Source organism: Aphis gossypii, unplaced genomic scaffold, assembly GCF_020184175.1.
Source record: "Aphis gossypii isolate Hap1 unplaced genomic scaffold, ASM2018417v2 Contig00281_ERROPOS243947, whole genome shotgun sequence".
Classification (NCBI taxonomy): Eukaryota; Metazoa; Arthropoda; class Insecta; order Hemiptera; family Aphididae; genus Aphis; species Aphis gossypii.
The window spans coordinates 63,993-82,567 of record NW_026083053.1 but is presented as its reverse complement, the minus strand read 5'-3'; the positions used below and the strand labels follow the sequence as shown (position 1 = coordinate 82,567).

At 31.6% G+C, this 18,575-nt stretch overlaps 1 protein-coding gene across 1 annotated transcript; it reads left to right on the top strand.

Annotated features, from left to right (window-relative positions):
- The first annotated feature begins 7,822 nt into the window (after positions 1-7,822).
- On the top strand, positions 7,823-9,223 carry LOC126553624 (uncharacterized). Its single transcript, XM_050208768.1, has 2 exons — positions 7,823-8,795; positions 8,934-9,223. The coding sequence occupies exons 1-2, from the start codon at positions 7,823-7,825 to the stop codon at positions 9,221-9,223; spliced, it is 1,263 nt and encodes a 420-aa protein (XP_050064725.1).
- The last annotated feature ends 9,352 nt before the right edge of the window (positions 9,224-18,575 follow it).

Below are 18,575 nucleotides of genomic sequence, written 5' to 3'. Positions count from 1 at the left end.
AAAGAAAATATAGATGCAATATAGAATAATAGAAATTGAAGAAAATGAAAATATAGAAGCAAATATTGAAATAATAGAAATTGAGGAAGGCAATGTTATACCTATACAAATAGATAACCTAGAAGATAATTTGCCACATCTACCACCAAGAATACCTAAAAGAGGTCGACCAAAGGGTAATATTATCTTCTATAGAATATAGATACATTATTTAAGTATGTAAAATTTAGGTAAAGATAAAACTGTAATTGGTGTTCCAAAGAAGAGAAAACTCACATCAAAATTACAATTGACGAAATAAACGAAATAACTGAAGGAAGTTGGCTTGCCATCTACCAAGTCATTCAAATTAAAAAATTGACACCTACTTGGATCTGTCCCATATGTACTTAAGATGCTGCGACTAAATATATTTGTATTATTATTGAATTATTGATTTATTTATTTATTGGTTAACTTGTGACTTATTAAAATTAATTTGTATGACTGTAATACTGTATTATAATTTTAACATTGTTTAAGCCTCGGTTAAAACCATAGAGTAAGAATATAATAATATTATATTATATTATAATACATAAAACTATGGGGCATATTTATAAATAACTCATAGAGAAATATTTCTTATCAATACTACGACCAATCACAGGGTAGGACGTGAAAATAACCACTACCTTTTAAAAATTAACCTCGATCATTCAATGGTTAACGCTATCGATTGTAATAATAATAAATTATTTTTATTGTTATTTTGTAAATTAAAAAAAAATGACACAACAAACTAGTATTAAATTTAACTTATATCTCAACTGTGTTTACGTACATGTGTTAACACAGGAACACCAAGATATTTATTTAAAACAGTGAATGTTTTGGCATATACAAATTCAAATTTCGAAAATTTATTAAAAAAAATGTTTCATAAAATTAACAAAGAGGAAAGTAATTTTGTAACTAAAGGAAGTGGTTGGAGTTTATATTCAATTAATGCATTACAATTAAGAATCAATATTGTAAACCCTGTACCGGATCTTCTTATGTAATTTTAGCAGACTGATGTAAAATTGATATAGTATTCAATAAAAATTATAATATTGATTAAAAAAATATAGGAAATACAATTTAAAAAAAAAAAAACAAAAAACGTTATTTATTCATTTTTTTATTTTATTACTAAAATGCATGTTTAAACAATTAGCTAAACAGTATAACATTTAATTTTTCAGAATGAACAAACCTAGAATAATTGTTGATAAACCAAATATTCATTCAAAACCTATAATTCCAAATTAGAAATCGATATTGAAAATACATACATACAGGTAAGGTTATGTATGTATGTATGTATGTATGTACATACATACATCGATTGGCAGATTAGTAGGGATATGGTAGTAAAAAGATTAACGGATTTAATTCAATTATAACATTCGGTAATCAATTAAAAAATAAATTAACATAAAAATGAAATAGATCCAAACATTGTAATAATAAAATGGTTTATACAATTAAAATAATAAATATTGATTGATACATTTCGTTTATTTACTATTTTAAAATATCGTTCACATCAATCCACGAATTATGACTGTTGTTAAAACCTAACCATTTAACATATAATTTGTTTTTATTTTATTTTATAATACGTTCAATGAGAAAGGTGTCGGGAAAAAATGTTTTTTTTAATTCTTGTGTATAAAAATAGCCTAATATTACATTATTTGAACTATCTTTTAGTTGATAAGTTAATGGATCTGTATTTAAAATTTTAGAAATAGTGAACACTTCTGTTGTCCAATTTGGTGTATAACCTTTACTGAAATTATGTTTATACTTAGATATTCTTACTTTGTCATTAATTTTAAATTTAAGTTTATTTCATGTATTAATTTGTAATGTTTTTCTTTTTATTGTAACCGAGTTGATCCGAGCTTCGTGTGGTGAACATTTTATTGTTGAATGTTTTGTATTATTATAATTATATACTAATTTAAAAATTGAATTTATCCAATTCCATGAACCTGTTGATGTAAAATATTTGTAAATTTTATTTTTTATTGTTTTTATAACGCGTTCAACCATACCAGCCTTTATACTGCTGTATGTTGAATAATGTCTAATATGATACTTATTCATTATACTTTGAAATTCATTATTGTAAAATTCTGTTCCGTTATCTGATTGTAATAATTTTGGTTGATTTTTTTTTAATATTTTTATTATACCTTTTGTACACTCCTTTGCTGTTTTATTTTTTAGTGCTTCTACCCACACATACTTGGTAAATGTATCTATAATAATTAAAATGAATTTAAAACCATTATTTTGTCTAGAATGTGGTTGCATGTCTATTAAATCAGCTTGCCAGAGATCATCTTTAAACCGTGTTACTACGCTTCGTCTAGGAAATATTTTTCTCGCTGGTCCATGTAACTCCTCAGCTAAACTGGTTAAGATTGTCATTATACTATAATATTTCTCTCGCGTAATTCTTCTAAAATTGATATAATTTCATTATTGACACCAGTATTACCAACATTTTGTGATGATGTTAGAAGATTTAATCTAGTTACTAGTTCATTCGGATCGTCATAATAAACTAATTGTGTTTGAGGTATTACATCTTTATATAAACCAGAACCTCTCTTAACCTTTGGGGTTGCAGTAAAATTAAACATTTTTTCATTCTTTGGATCTGTAGTCATAGAACTGTTTGCTGTTGGACGAAATTCAAATGGATCATTTGGTATAGTTATATTATTATGAATATTACTACGTTTAGTGTTAGATCTAGATAAATGATCGGTAATTTATGCTAAACTTAATCGAGGAGTTCTTGAGTTATTAATTTTATCTATTTCTTCATTTAATTGCTTTTCCTAATTTTTCATTCTATCTGTTAGTGAGCGGGATTATAATTACGTAACCATATATCATCGGAACGTAGATACGGTTATTGTCGTATAAATAATACGACGATAACATCAACACTCCACGGTATCAGAATCCCGAGATGATAAAAGAATACGACCGTCACGATACACAATCCAATTCCTATCATCAGTTTTTTTTTTCAATTTTATTCCACATTCCAAGTTTTTTTTTGTTATTCACCTAATTTTTTATATTTTATATTGTGTATTTTTTTTATATATAATATGTGCTCAAGTTCGCAATGCGTCGAATGTTGAGCTCATTACTATAAGTGTTTGTTTGCTATTAGTATAGCGCCATTTGTCATTGTTAAATATATTATACTGTACTGTGTATTCTGGTGGTGGCTCCAACAGAGTCATTTAAATATTTAATAAAAACGTACCGATCAGCGATTTACAGTCAAAAACACAGCGTGTAAGTTTTTTGATTTCAATTATCTACCTACCTACTTGTGTTCGTGCACAACCTTGTGTGCGCCAACTTATGGGACGTGATCATCGAGCATTCGCGGACATATCAGCTTCCGGCCACGACGCGTAAGTCCGCCAGCACCGGGTGGTGTGTGAGAGGCCGCCTAGGTCGACCAGAGCATCACGGATTCAGGTACAAGTGTCAACGTTGCCTGCCTTAGTAATTAAGTTAGTTCATAAGTTGTGCTGGTATTGTGTCAAACCAGCTTGTTCCGTCCTCTCGCCGTCCTGTGTCTTATAAACTGTTTCCCATTAATTCGTCCTGTGTGTGTTGGTATTCTTGTGTGTCGGTTGCAACTCATCTCAACCATCATTCCTGAGGATGGCAATGACGAGAGTGAAGTTGCCTATCCCGAGCGCCTAACGTGTTGGTGAAGTTGCTTAACCACGTCCCCTCACTAGTCTTATACAAATATAAAACAAAATATATTAATCTAATAATATTATAATAAAACGATTACTATATTATTAACAACCTCAATACAGTTTAGCGTAATCGCCCAGCGAGGCAACACTATCGTATAGAGGTTTTACAACATTCGTCCATTTATGAAACTTTGAGGTTTTAGGTTTCCCATCTGCTTTTAAATGAGCTCGTGAAGTTTTTAAAATGTCGTAATAAGATTCCATATCTTGTAGAGTTGTATTTTTGGTTCTTTCTCACATAGTAAAGACCATAGTCCTTCAGTCCATGGATAGTATTTATTAAATAACTGTAAGTTACCATGACTAAAAGTTACAGAGTAGCCTCCTATTTTATATGAATCGCTGGCTTTATCATAATACATACCATATGATTTATCATATCGTTTTGATGTAGGACGTTTATTGAAAAAAATTGAAAATGATGAATTTAATTCGTTATCATTATCATCATCACTAACGTCTGAAGTTTCCGGTTTTATTTCATCAGCCGGTTGTGTATTCTTTTCTGTTTGGTTGCTCAATGGTACTATTATTGGTTTAAATGCTTCACGAAAATAGTTGTCGGAATCTATGATACCACCTTTCATTTCCATTATTTTTCGTTTTATATTTTTTTTTGAGGTTATTAAATGTTCCAATAAAACTTTTTCTTTAATCATTTCAAATAATAATGTGAATATAACTGTATCGTATGACTATTGACAACACAATGTATATAATTTCAGTTATACTTTATATTTATATTTATACTTACATTTATTTTATTTTAATAAAAGTATGAAAACCACATCTATATCTTCCTTCATTCATTTCCCGAGTTTTATCAATAACCATAAACCCATAATCACTATGATTCCAACATAAATGGGAAATTTTCCGAAATTCAATGAAATCCATATCTGTAGACGAATTATCATTGAATATATGTCGTAAATTTGTATCGTCTTGTTTTAGTATTATTAAAAAAATTGAGTTATCTCTTACTAACTGTTTTGGTATTTTAGAATATGTTTGTGCTAAATAAAATACTGAACTAGCACCTGAATGTCTACAAATTGAGAAGTATTCTCTGATTACTGACTGCGGACCACATATAACGTCATCAAAAATTATAATGGAATTTTTTTTAGTTAAGTTTGGTTTTATAACTTTATCAGCACTTGTAAAAATGAAAAAATTAGCACCTTTTATATCATCTATTATTTTTTTAACAAAACATATTTTTCTTGATTTGAGGTTTTAGAGTATAGATAAATATTTTCAAATCTTAACCCGTTTTCATGGGTAATTAAATTATACATTATATTTGTTTTTCCTGAACCACTAGGACCAACTAATATAGCACGTATGGTATCAGGTAATAATGATCCATGTTTTGATGGTTTTTTTTCTATCTGAACATCAACATTTGTAATATCTAATTTATCTTTCTGCTCAATCAAGTTCATTTTTTCGTATAAATACTCATGCATTTTTACTTTATAATCAGTTATAAATGATACGTTCAACTCATAAGTGTAAATCAGGTAAGACTGGTAAAGGATTTGTAAACTCACTTATAAATAGTCATCCGTTTGAAGCTCGTATTTCAAACTATTAGTATTGTTGACATGGTGCAAAATTAAAAAAAGTGACTAGATTGTGTTGATAAAGGAATAAACCCGTTTGATACTACATGTTACGATCACGATATTTTGCATGCAACTAGAAAACATTTAGAAGATAGACATAAAGTGTTAAAACTTCGGGCTTGGGAAAGATTTAAAGCAAAAGATACACCTAGAAAAGAGAAAATCGTTGCGTACACCGTAATAAACGCAATGAAAGCTAAAAGAAAAATAGGAATGGGTTGTAAACGTAAACGAAAACGTACTACAAAAATAAAAATAAATGGTATAATGTTAGCGAAAAAAAAAAATGTTGGTAAAAGGTTGATTTTAACACCAGGTCAGACAGGTGGTGCAATTCCCTTAATACCTATTTTTGCAGGATTATCAGCACTTGGTAGTTTAATGTCTGGAAGTGCCAGTGTGTATAATGCAATACAAAATTCAAAAAGAAAGAAAGGTAATGGATTATATTTAAATAATAATGGATCAAGGAAAAAAAACGCTATCTAACAGACCACTAACTTCTAGAGATATTATAAAATACGTTACAAAGTTTAATATCAGTCATTTCTGCGGAGTATTTTCACGTGATAACTTACCTAAAAAACCTCTCGCAATCGAATGTGGTATATTAAACTTAGACGTATCTTCCGGTAATGGAAGTCATTGGGTAGCGTTTTATAAAATTAAAGATAAGGTTGAATATTTTGATAGCTTCGGTGATTTACCTCCACCGATTGAACTATAAAACTATTTTAAAGGAAACAAAATTAAATATAACTACACAAATTATCAAGATTTTAATTCATTTAATTATGGACATTTATGTCTTAATTTTTTACAATGCAAGAATCAGTTACTTTAAGTTTATCTGGTAATACAACCACATTATCTGTACATTATTGTCCACCAATTGATGTATACGATGACTCGGAAATTGCTTTGTTAAATTTGCAAACATATAATACATTTGCAAACATAAACGAAACTAATAACAACTTCGAAATATATTTAGAAAACCCCGATCGTTTACTAAATAATAATAAATTTCCAATCTGTTGTATCACACTGAAAAAGGGGTGTTACGATATTAAGGATATTAAAAATCAAATTTTGACTCAAATAGATGACTTTAATAATGATAACGATTACTTTAGAATAAAATCGACAGAGAAAATAACTTTTGATATCGGGATTGATCAAATAGATTTTAGAACAACCATATTCAGTAATGGTATAATACGTTTTAACGTAAAGAACAGTATAGGACCTTCATTGAGGTTTGAAAAAAAAAGTTATGAACATTTCAGTAATGAAAATGGAAGCTGCACTTTGCCATTATTGTAGCACATTCCGGCGGTTTCTTCTTTCCATTTTAGAGCATTGCAGTATTCGCACTTGTGGTTCATAGAACCAAGAGCTATAGTTTTTTCTGCCTCATAAGCCAGGTCAGGATTGTACGTCATTCCTGAGTTGACCATTATTTTCCATGGAAGTGTCAGTCTTTCAACTTTCCGGCGGGAATTAGTATGCTCATATCGAGACCTAGCATGACTATATGTATATAGATTAATTATACTGTGTATTCACTTTACAGTGTATCAATACACTGAACAGCGATAAACAATTTGAAAAAAATACATATATATAGCTATATAAAATATATACAAACTTTAAAAAAATGACTAAATGTAAATGTATCAACACATAAATCAGGTTGTTATAGCAATTATTTATAAACAAAAATTCCATCGTAAATCACAAAATCCCCATTTTAGCAACCCTTTAAAATGCTAATTTTGAAAAATCCTTTCTTAGTGCACCCTTACATTGCTTAAGGAACCTCTATACAAAATTTCAAGTCTCTAGACCCAGCGGTTTGGTCTGGGCGTTGATGAGTGAATAGGGGCCGTCTCCTATATGTATATAGATTATAGATAATACGTAAATTATTTCCCTCTGGTGGTCTGTCTATGAAATTACAAAAAAATAACTTAGTGTATTGGGATAATCCGAATGAGTTAGTCGACCGGCTAAGATTACTTTTGGCTTCGAAAGCTGCTAGTAATACAGGCGTCTCCAATGAAATAATATCGATTTTTGAAGAATTATATGAAGCTGGGATAATAAAACGAATACCTAATGTCTTAACGTGAAATCGCTATTGAACTACACAAACCGTCACGGAAAAATTTCGTTAGGCGCAGAGTTAACGTACATGGAAAAAATGATTTATGGCAGGCTGACTTGGTGGAAATGATACCGTATTCAAAGAAAAATAAAGGTTACAAGAATATTTTATGCGTTATAGATTGCTTTACTAAATCTGCGTGGGCTATAGCATTAAAATCGAAAACTGGGAAAGAAGTCACAAACGCGATGTCTAAAATATTAATAGATAGAGCACCGAAACTTTTACAACTCGATAACGGAAAAGAATTTTACAACACTAATTTCGATAATCTGATGGCCAAATATAACATACACAAATATTCTACATTTAGCATCATAAAAGCATGTATTGTTGAACGATTTAATCGTACACTAAAAGAAAAAATGTTTAGAGAGTTTACGGCACGTGGCTCACACGAATGGATTTCAATTTTACCAAAACTGCTTAATGAATACAATAATTCAAAACACAGAACTATAGGAATGACACCAGTGCAAGCAGATTTAAATCCTACGTCAGTGACTATAAAACAACGTGAAATTAATAATGAAAAAATTAAATTCAAAGTTGGTCATAACGTTCGTATCAGTGCACAAAAAGGTGTGTTTACAAAAGATTATATGCCCAACTGGTCAACTGAAATATTTGAAATTATTAAAATAAATAAAACATTACCCGTCACTTATCAGTTACAAGATTATACGGGTAAACCGATTGCCGGTTGTTTTTACTCGGCGGAAATACATAAAACCGAACACCCGAACGAATATCTGATCGAAAAAATTATACGCAAAAAACAAAATAAAATGCTTGTCAAGTGGCTTGGATTTGATAACACACATAATAGTTGGATAAATACACTTATTAAAAAAAAAAAAACACTTATAATGTTAAAATATAGTGTCAGTCGTATTATAGCTATGAACGTGTTTGGAGGTTCTCAAGCTGGTGATACTAAAAAAATTATATCAGATATTCAGTCAAGTAATAAAACATTACAAAATGAAATAAATAATCAGCAGAAAGAAATTCATATCATAAAAAGTAATGTTGTTCATCTCCTAACGCTGGAAAATCGCATGTCAGAGCTGTTTAATAATTATATAGAAACAAATACAACACTTTCTTTTATACTTTCTTCTATAGACAGTGTAAATACCGAAATAAAACGCATAACGGGTATATTTGATGAAAATTCTTTACCGAATCATGGATAATATATTTCAGATTTAAACACTCGTTTGAAAATCATCGAAGAAAATTATATTAAGAAAAATTAATTTTTTTACATAATATACTTTTTAAAAATAATTTTAGTCATGAATGTGTTTGGTAGTTCACAAGCTGGTGAAACTAAAAAAACTATTTCTAAATTCGATGACTCTATAAAAATAATTAGATTTGAATTAAATGAAAAAATGAGTCAACTTGAAAATAACACTAAGATTATTGAACAAAAATTATCAAATATCGAACAATTAACCGAAAATTTAAAATTTAAAGTATCTGATCTGGAAGATAATGTGGACTACATGAAATCTCAAATATCAGATCTTGTAGGAAATGATGCAGAAAATATCGCTGAAATTAAGAAACCTAAGGAATGAACATAAAAATATTATATTTTAACACTTATTATTGTAACATAATTTTTTTAACATTTATTATTGTAACATAATTTTTTTTAACAAATATAATAATATTTACATTTTAACATTGTTTTATATATACATCAAACAAATAACATGGTTATATAGATAAAACAGTTTACAAAAATTGGGGGTATAACTATTCCATTAAACATCGTACAAGCATTCTATATAATTCTTTATCTGAATCTGTCCATGGCTGTCCTTCAGGATCCAACTGCAATTCGAGTTCAGGCCAAAACTCAGATTCATCTTTTGTATAAAATTATAAGTAAAATGAATAAAATTATTTTTAAATATAATTATGATAACTTACTCTATACTGTAGTGTCCATGAGCTAATGTGTTTATTTTATCATCTAGCACAACCCGCTTATCATCATAACTGTTGTACGTCAATTTATTTGTTCTGATTGTCAACAGTTTGTGCTAAAATGATCTAATAGACACATTTTCTTGGTAAGCCTTCACACCGGCTTTCCCAAACAAACATTTTCTGCGGTCCTCTAATGTCATGTGATTCTTAACCACTTGATGTCGGACCCCTTAGCTTTAATGCTTTCCCTTCCTACAGTATCGGCCGTATTTGATAAGTGAATCTTATAAGCATAAGATTTCGCCCTCAACGCACAAAACTCTGATATAATATCACCCGTTACATAATATTGTAATAATAACAATATATTATAATTAATTACGTAACATACATAGCATTATTCCTCCTTAAAAATATTTACAAATATAATAGCACTAATAGGTACATTTCAAATATATTACTTAAATAATCTTGATACTATGTTAAAACTACACATAATAAATAATTTCACACCTAATAGATATAATAATTTAATAAATAATTTTACACATAATAAATATAATAATTTAATAAATAAATTTACACATAATAAATATAAAAATTCAATAAATAATACATTTTCACTGATGTAATTCCTCACTCAACTTACTAGGTTTTAATTTATTTATATGCACCATTTTCACACTACCATTTATCAATACCAAATACCTACATCCACTCAGTACTTTCATTATTTTACCTGGAAACCAATTTTGACCTTTTTTCTGTGGATTTTTTACTAACACTCTTTCATCAATCTCAAACTTTCCCGATTTTCCAGTCGAGTGCTCTAAATCAATATTCCCATTTAATTTTGGTTTTAATACTGTTAACTGTGGTTTTGACTTAAAATTTAACATCAGTTCTGCTGAACGCAACCCTGTGTCAGCTGACGGTGTCTTTCGATAAGATAATAATACATCGTCTATTCTTGTTTGCAATCTCGTTAACTCTCTTTCATTACACAAAGACTTAATTAATATTCTTTTTATAGTTTGTACCCCTCTTTCCGCCAACCCGTTTGACTCTGGATTATATGGTGGAGAGTGCAATAATTGTATATTATTATTACTACAGTATAAACTAAATTCTTTCGAACAAAACGGCGGTCGGTTATCGCACACAAGTATTTCGGGCGATCCAAAGGTACAAAAACAACGTCTCAACACTCCGATTATTTTTACTGCTGATGTATTATTTAAAGCCCAACATTCTATCCATCTATTTCCACTATCTACTAAAATTAATAACTTTATTTTATTTACGTCTAAAAAATCAATATGAATACGCTGCCATACATGCTTTCTGAAAGGTTAATGATGATTCATCCATCAATTTTCTTTGACAAGCTTCATCCGCTAGACCCACAATTAGTCTGTCGCGAAGTGCATCATCCAAAAATGTGTCAAATTCACAGTGACTTGCTAACTTTTTTAATGTAGTGATAAATTCTTGTACCGATTCCCCCGGACTTTGACAGCTCTGATTAAATTAAAACGGTCACTCACAACTAAACGTCGTGGAGAATATATCGCGTCCAAATATGTGACTAAGTCCTCAAAAGTTTTTTCTGTAGGATGACTCGGTAAATATGCGTCCTTCAATTGGCTATAGGCTTCTGGACCTATATAAGCAATGAGGTACTTTTGACGTTGATCGTCTTTTACTTTTAGCACAGACAACTGCGCTTTTAAACGATCAAGATAATTTTTAAACGGTTCCTGATCTGGTTCATAAGATGAAATTGTGTTTGACATAATGAACTTGGTTTATACGCTTAACACTTTCACGACACACAAAAAAAAATTCACACACTTTTCACTTAATAATTGCGCCCATAATTAATATAAACAATTTTCCTTTATACATTTAAAAAAATATATATAACGGATCCCATTTTCGTCGCCAAATGTGATGTTTCTTAGTTTTACATATTAGTATGGGGCATGGACGAGTGAGACAGAAATAACGAAACGATGATGTGTGCGTAAGCTCTAATTAAGACTGTTTATTGTTATTTTAATTCGAACCGGCTATTGCGCTGAGCGTCGAATACCCGTTACATAATATTGTAATAATAACATAATATATTATAATTAATTACGTAACATACATAACAAGCCAGAGACGATAAACTAGACGCCATAAACCTGAACGTATCGATAAACCGAATAGTGAACTTAGTACTCATATGTTTTGTAAAAGATATAAATTTCTCTTCACTATTCGGAATAACGGATATGCTTTCAGTATCAAAACCAAGTTTAGTGACTATGAAGTGTGAGTCATAGTTGGAGAGATTATGAAAAAATACCGGTGCAAAATTAAGCTGTTGTAACTCTTAAGTTACACTTTGAACACAAAGTTTGTCTAAATTTGCCCGTCAGATGATTATGATCTCTAACTTTTTCGCCACTGACTAAAATACATTTACACAAATTACACGTATTACACTCTTGATGTGTTTTCTTCCTCTTCGGTCATGGTCAAAGGAATGTTAGTCTTCATTAACTTTTCAATTTCCCAACTGACCGCAACTATAGCCTTAACAAAACATTTCGCTACGTCCGCATGTTGTTCGTCGCCTCTGTATACTACCGGCATGTAGGTATTTCATATTCTTCGATGAGCTCCGTCGGCACGTCATCGCTTGCCTTAATCAAAAATCCGTAGCTCATCGCCTCATGTTTATGAATTATTTTTGTATTTCCACCCTTTACCTCTTGTCCGTTTTCACTAATAAGGCCTCGAAATCAGCGTAAATAACAAATGTCTGTCTAACAGTATTTTTCCATTTTTTAAAATTTGTACATTCCCCCTCTTTTGGCATTTCCGGGAAAATAGGCTTATGTACCCCACAGAATAATTTGTGCTTTTCAACGCCTCACGTCCATTAGACTTGAACTTTAGTAGTCTATTATTAAAAGTACAAAAACATCGCTTACAAAAATATACCAAATGTTTATATCAAGTTTTTTGCGACCGTACGAGTCGCGACAAACTAGTTATATACGTGTAGTGCGAGTTGTCATCACACATTGTAAAAAGCAAGTCGAAATGGTCCGACTTCTCCTCATCAACTACACGAATTGGGTATATATTGTAAGTAGGATATTTTTTTGTCGGATTACATTTTTTTTCAAGGCCGTAAACATTTATGGACACGCGTGTATTATTTTTTTCAATTTTTTTTTTATATCAGATAAAGGCGTTAGAAAGAAAATGCCTTCGAAATTATATTTGCCTTCGTGTTGTCTATAATTGTCACCAACATGACATGCCACCGGGCCCGTTACATGCCTCGCGAGAATCGCCCACTTAAAACATTGCTGGTCTAAATTTTGAGGGTTAATAGTGGCCCGTTTCCTATCAATAAACGCCGGCAACTGTATGTATGACGACACAAGTCAAATTGAAATCAGATTTCCAATAAAACGATAGTGAAATGGTACTTAAATTATTAATTTAAGAGTATAAAAGTAAACTATACAATATTAAGAATACCTAATCTAAGATTGAAAAAAGAAAAATTAATCGAAAATTCTATTTATAGAGGCATAATAAAACATTAAAAGTCGATTTCCCAATATTTTGATTTTTTGATTTGTGTCACTATTCTTTCAGGAGTGCGAATTATTTCGTAAGACTAAAATCAAAATTATAGTTTGCATAAACTAAAACTGCAAAAACGTAGAGTATTCGGAAGAAGAGAAAGTAACTATACTAAAACAATTTCATAATCTAAGAATGGATGTAGAATTTACTAAATATGATATATTTAATCATATTATCATAAAAAAAACAACGATATGAAAATTTAATAAGCATTTTAAAATAAAATATTATTATATCCTATGACTTATGAGTAAGTTTAGTTATTCAGTTATTTAATTTGGTATGTGGGTAGAACGTAACGTTCGTGTGTAATGTTAATTAATTATTCACGAATTTATTTTATTATTTTAATTGTATTAATCAAGGTGAAAGAGATTTAAATATTAAAAAAAATATATATATATATTAAAAAATATACTAACATACTTTATATTGTATTCTTAATTGATTTAAATTTGATATAACTAACATTATTAAGTTACCAATGTAAAACTGAAATTGTAAGTGTAACTGAGTGCATTTAAGAAAAATTGTAAAGATTTCTGTCTTGCAGACATAAACCTTTTTTTTTGTTGGGAGGTGTTATGGGCTATGAGATATCTGTAAGATATCTACAAGATATCAAGGCTAAGTTAGTATGATCATGCCTCGTGTCAAGGGTAATGCGGATGCTACTATGACCATGACACATGTCGGGATAGTAAGCGCACCAATAATTATAGTGCACTAATGATGCATTTGAGATGTTATTGCACATTCTCAAATTCGTGTCCGAATTTGCAACAACAACTTCAAGGACACCTGGTTTCACCCAGAAGGCGACAACACGACGTAAACAAAAGACGAACCACAATATATAAGGGAGCCCGAAGACCAGCAATGGCAGATGTACCAAAGCTATCAACAATTGAGCACTTTCACGACACTCAGCCACTTATTTTGTTTGTTACATGTATTTAATTTATATGCAATAAAGACATATTTCGTTATTGAGTTTAACTTTTGTTCAAAATAACCATCTGGATTTAAATCTGATACTGGCACGCAACAATTTGGCGCAGTCGGTAGGATTCACTTTTCAAGGAGGCAAACCGTCAAAGGCTACCATCAACAAGGAAGATTGTGCACTCTTCCTCGCTGATAACTCCAGAATAGAAGACCAATCAATTCAACGTTGCAGAAAGTATCAGACAGGATGACAACATCAACGAACATCGCATTATTGTGAGTGAATAGTTAATTAAATTATTACACAGATATATGTTACAAAAGTATAAAACCTAAGAAGTATCATTTAAGTAACTGAATATATTTAAGTAAGTCGTAAAAAAAAATTTAGGAATTTTTTTTTTTTTGATTATTAAAGGGCAATTGATTTATTTGAATTATTATTGAGAAATATTGAGCTATTATATTATTATTGAGGGCATATTGTTGAATTATTGAGATTATTATTGAGAATTATTATTGAGGGCATATTGTGAATTATTGAGATTATTATTGAGAATTATTTTTGAGGGCATATTGTTGAATTATTGAGATTATTATTGAGAATTATTATTGAGGGCATATATTATTGAGATATATTATTGAGTTATATTATTATAGTTGATTGTAAAACGTATCAAATGAGTGTGAAAGCAATTTATGAAGAACATAGGTACATCTCCTTTGGAAGTAGCTAATCCATCGAATAAGACGTCTTTAGAAACTCCAGATTTGAGTATTGATTTAAACCCAATAGTTGATTGATTTGGGAAGCCCTAGTAAAAGCCCTAGCCCTACTGAAAGCCCGAAAGAACGCCCTAGTCTATTTAGAAGCCCAAGTGAACGCCAGAGTGCGAAAATAAAACACAGCTTAGTGAGAAGTTTCAGCTTAGACAATAAAAAGGTTACACGTAGTAAGGTTACGGACGATTTTGAACATACTGAGTTAACGTTCGGGAGAAAACCGCGTGGAAAGAAAATGGTTACCATAAAATTGGAAGAAGCATTTAAGCTTATACCTATGTGTACGGGAGAAGACAATATCTATCCGTTTATAAATGCATGTGATATGGCAGTAAATTTGGTTAAAGAAAACCTAACCTTAACCTAACTTTAGTTAAATATATGTATAACAACTAGATTATGTAGTAGAGCATTAGAAATGATAAAATATAAAAATGTTACTAAATGGGTATACATTAAAAGTTATTTATCGGATGCTTTTGAAGATACGACAACCGCTTCAAGTTTGCAGATACAATTAAATTCCATTAATATGCGTCATGATGAGGACGTCAATGATTATTGCCATAGAGTAGAAAAATTATATTATAAATTATGTAATGCGTTTACACTTAATAAAGAGGAATCAGAAGCAAAAGTAATTCACGAAACTTTACAAGAACAAACACTAACTATTTTTATAAAAGGATTGATATAAATAAAAAAAAGGTTTCTATGTTTTGGCGCACAATTTGCCTTTATTGAAATACACAAAATTAATAGTATAAGTACATAACTCAGAGGAGAGCCGAGCAGCGTACGCCGACACACTCGCTGACAGCTCCGCACTCACTGACTTCCGTGAGCACTGCGCACTCTCTCAACAGTGATCACCCCTACCACAATATGTTAGATAACATTCGGGCATCCTGATGAGTTTAAGTGTCCTCACTTAATATACATTGTGAAACAATATGAAAACATACATTATATATATATATAACATAAACAATTTAGTAGATAATAGTTAAGTAACAGTAAATAATAATTTCAAACTTAATTCATTACTATAACAAGTAGTATAACATAATAACATGTTACACATTCAGTAACAGCTAAACTAAATAATAAACATTTGAGTACTAGTTTACATAGCAAGTAAAAAAAATCTTAATATATATACATATATAAATAATACAATCAAAACCATACTAGGAACAACTTGTTTCTTTCAATTTAAGTCTGTAGGAGGAATTAAATTTTTTTTTATATTAAGCATTAAAATTAATTATATACAAACACACATAATTACAATATTGCCTCACAGATTATACAGATTAGTGTAGACATGGTAAACACAAAGGACCAACATAGTATAATAAAGTAATCATATTTTGTAATCCTTATGCCATCTCGGTGGACGCCTTATCTTAGCCGTTCTTGCTTCAACAGGTAAGGGTTCAACAATTGACTCTGATAGTTGTTCAGCAGATTCTTCCCGTGGTCTGTCTGGATCAGCCTCTCCAGCTACACATAGATCTTCTGTGGTTGTACCAGATTGTTTGTCATCCTCCTCTGATTCTGAATCCGGCAAATGATATGACTTCATCTGAGACACGTGGACTGTAGTCGCATATTGTCTCCCTAGCTCTGCTCGCAACGCTGACACACTATATACATCATGAGGTAGTTCTTGTGTCACAATAAGTGGTCCACGATACTTAGGTTGCAGCTTGGTTGATTCACCCGTTGCCTCAGGGGGCCTCTTTATGTATAAAATGTCGCCCTGCCTGTAAACGATTGGCTTAGAGTGCTTTGTATCATATCTGAGCTTCCACATTTCATGCTCTTTTGCTATACGTTCGCGTACCCTCTCCTGAATTTTCATTGAGTCATCCCATACATTATCTTTTACCACATGTCGCAACACACCATCCTTGAAACTGGGAAAATAGCCATACAGTACATGGAAAGGGGTGTCCCCCATAGTTTTGTTATATGCATTGTTAAGGTTGCACTCCGCCTCAGTAATATGTTTATCCCATGTACGGTCTGTTTCCATAGTAGCTTGTATAACAGGAACTAAAGTACCATTAACCCTTTCGACTTGGCCATTTGCTTGTGGGTGTCTGACGGAGTTTAAAGTATGTTTGATACCATAATGGGAGCAATATTCCCCAAACGCTCTGGATGTATAGGCCGTACCTCTGTCACTTATGATCCTCCTTGGAATACCAAATTGTAATATAAACTTCTCTAAACTAGCGATAACGCCTTCTGTACCACAGCTTCTTACAGCATACAGTTTTACATACTTAGTTAAGTTATCTATCATTACCAAAATGTATTGGTTTCCTCTGGTAGACTTAACGAATGGTCCGAGATGATCTAAGTTTAGTATCTCAAATGGGCGTTTTCCCGGTATGATTGGATGTAATGCTCCAGGTTGTCTTCCTCGGGGTACTTTAGTTAAAACACATTCGGGACAACACTGTATGTAAACGCACATAGCGGCGCATCCGAGGAAAATAATAACTTTCCATTATTTTTCCGACAGTCCGGTCTACTGAAAAGTGACCTGAAAGGTCATGAAATCGTACAACTATACCCTTACGCATGGAGTTTGGCATGACCCACAATTTACGAACTACTTTGTTCACTTCTACTTTCTTGTACAGTAGTCCAGATTCCAATATATATTCCTTCGCCAATGCAGATTCACTGACGGAGCGTCCCGATTCTTCACGGTGTAAAATATCCACGATTGTTTTTAACCTCGTATCGGTGCGCTGCATCGCCATCACTTGCTCCTCCTCGGTAATTAATGTAAGTACTTCCATTTTGCCATTAATGATTTTCGTCTCCGTGTCACCAGCAATTTCGACAGGAGCTCTACTAAGTGCATCAATGTGTGACATCTTTTCGCCGGCTCTATGTTTGATTTCGTAGTCGTATTCGGTTAACAATGTAGCCCATCTGGCTACCTGCGGACTTACTGTTTTTTGAGTATTTAAATGGACCAACGCCTGGCAGTCCGTCACAATAACAAAATGTAGCCCAATTAGGTAGTGTCTCATTCGGTTTACACTCCAAACAATCGCCATCAGTTCCAGTTTACTTGAGTGGTAAAGTCTTTCCGCCGCAGTGGTTTTTTTGGATACAGCATGTACTAAATGTGAGCGTTTGTCAGCCCCGCGTTGTAACAACATGCCACTAAGTCCAATACTGCTCGCGTCGCAGTGCAACTCAGTATGGGCACTGGGATTGCACAAACGGAGTACAGGACAGGAACTTAATTTCTCCTTCAAATCTCTAAACGCATTGTCCTGCTCTTCCTTCCACTTGAAAGACTCTGAATCTTTAAGCAACTCAGTAATTGGTGCAGCTAACTGGGCATACCACGGGATGAAACGTCGGAAGAATCCGCTTAGACCCAGAAATCTCCTCACTTTATGTTTGTTAGTAGGTGTCGGGAACTCGATTATCGACAAGACTTTCTGCTGTCCAGGACGCAAGCCATTTGGGGATAACAAAAAACCAAGGTAAGACACCTCATAATACCCAAAATAGCACTTACTCAACATAAGTGTTAGGTTTGCTTTCCAAAATGCTTCAAATACCAATTTTAAT

Bases quoted from the DNA above. Each gene is read 5' to 3' on its own strand.
- LOC126553624 (XM_050208768.1), top strand. From the start codon at position 7,823: ATGTCTAAAATATTAATAGATAGAGCACCGAAACTTTTACAACTCGAT. The intron at 8,796-8,933 runs GTATATTTGATG...AAATAATTTTAG, and splicing joins CGAAATAAAACGCATAACGG to TCATGAATGTGTTTGGTAGT.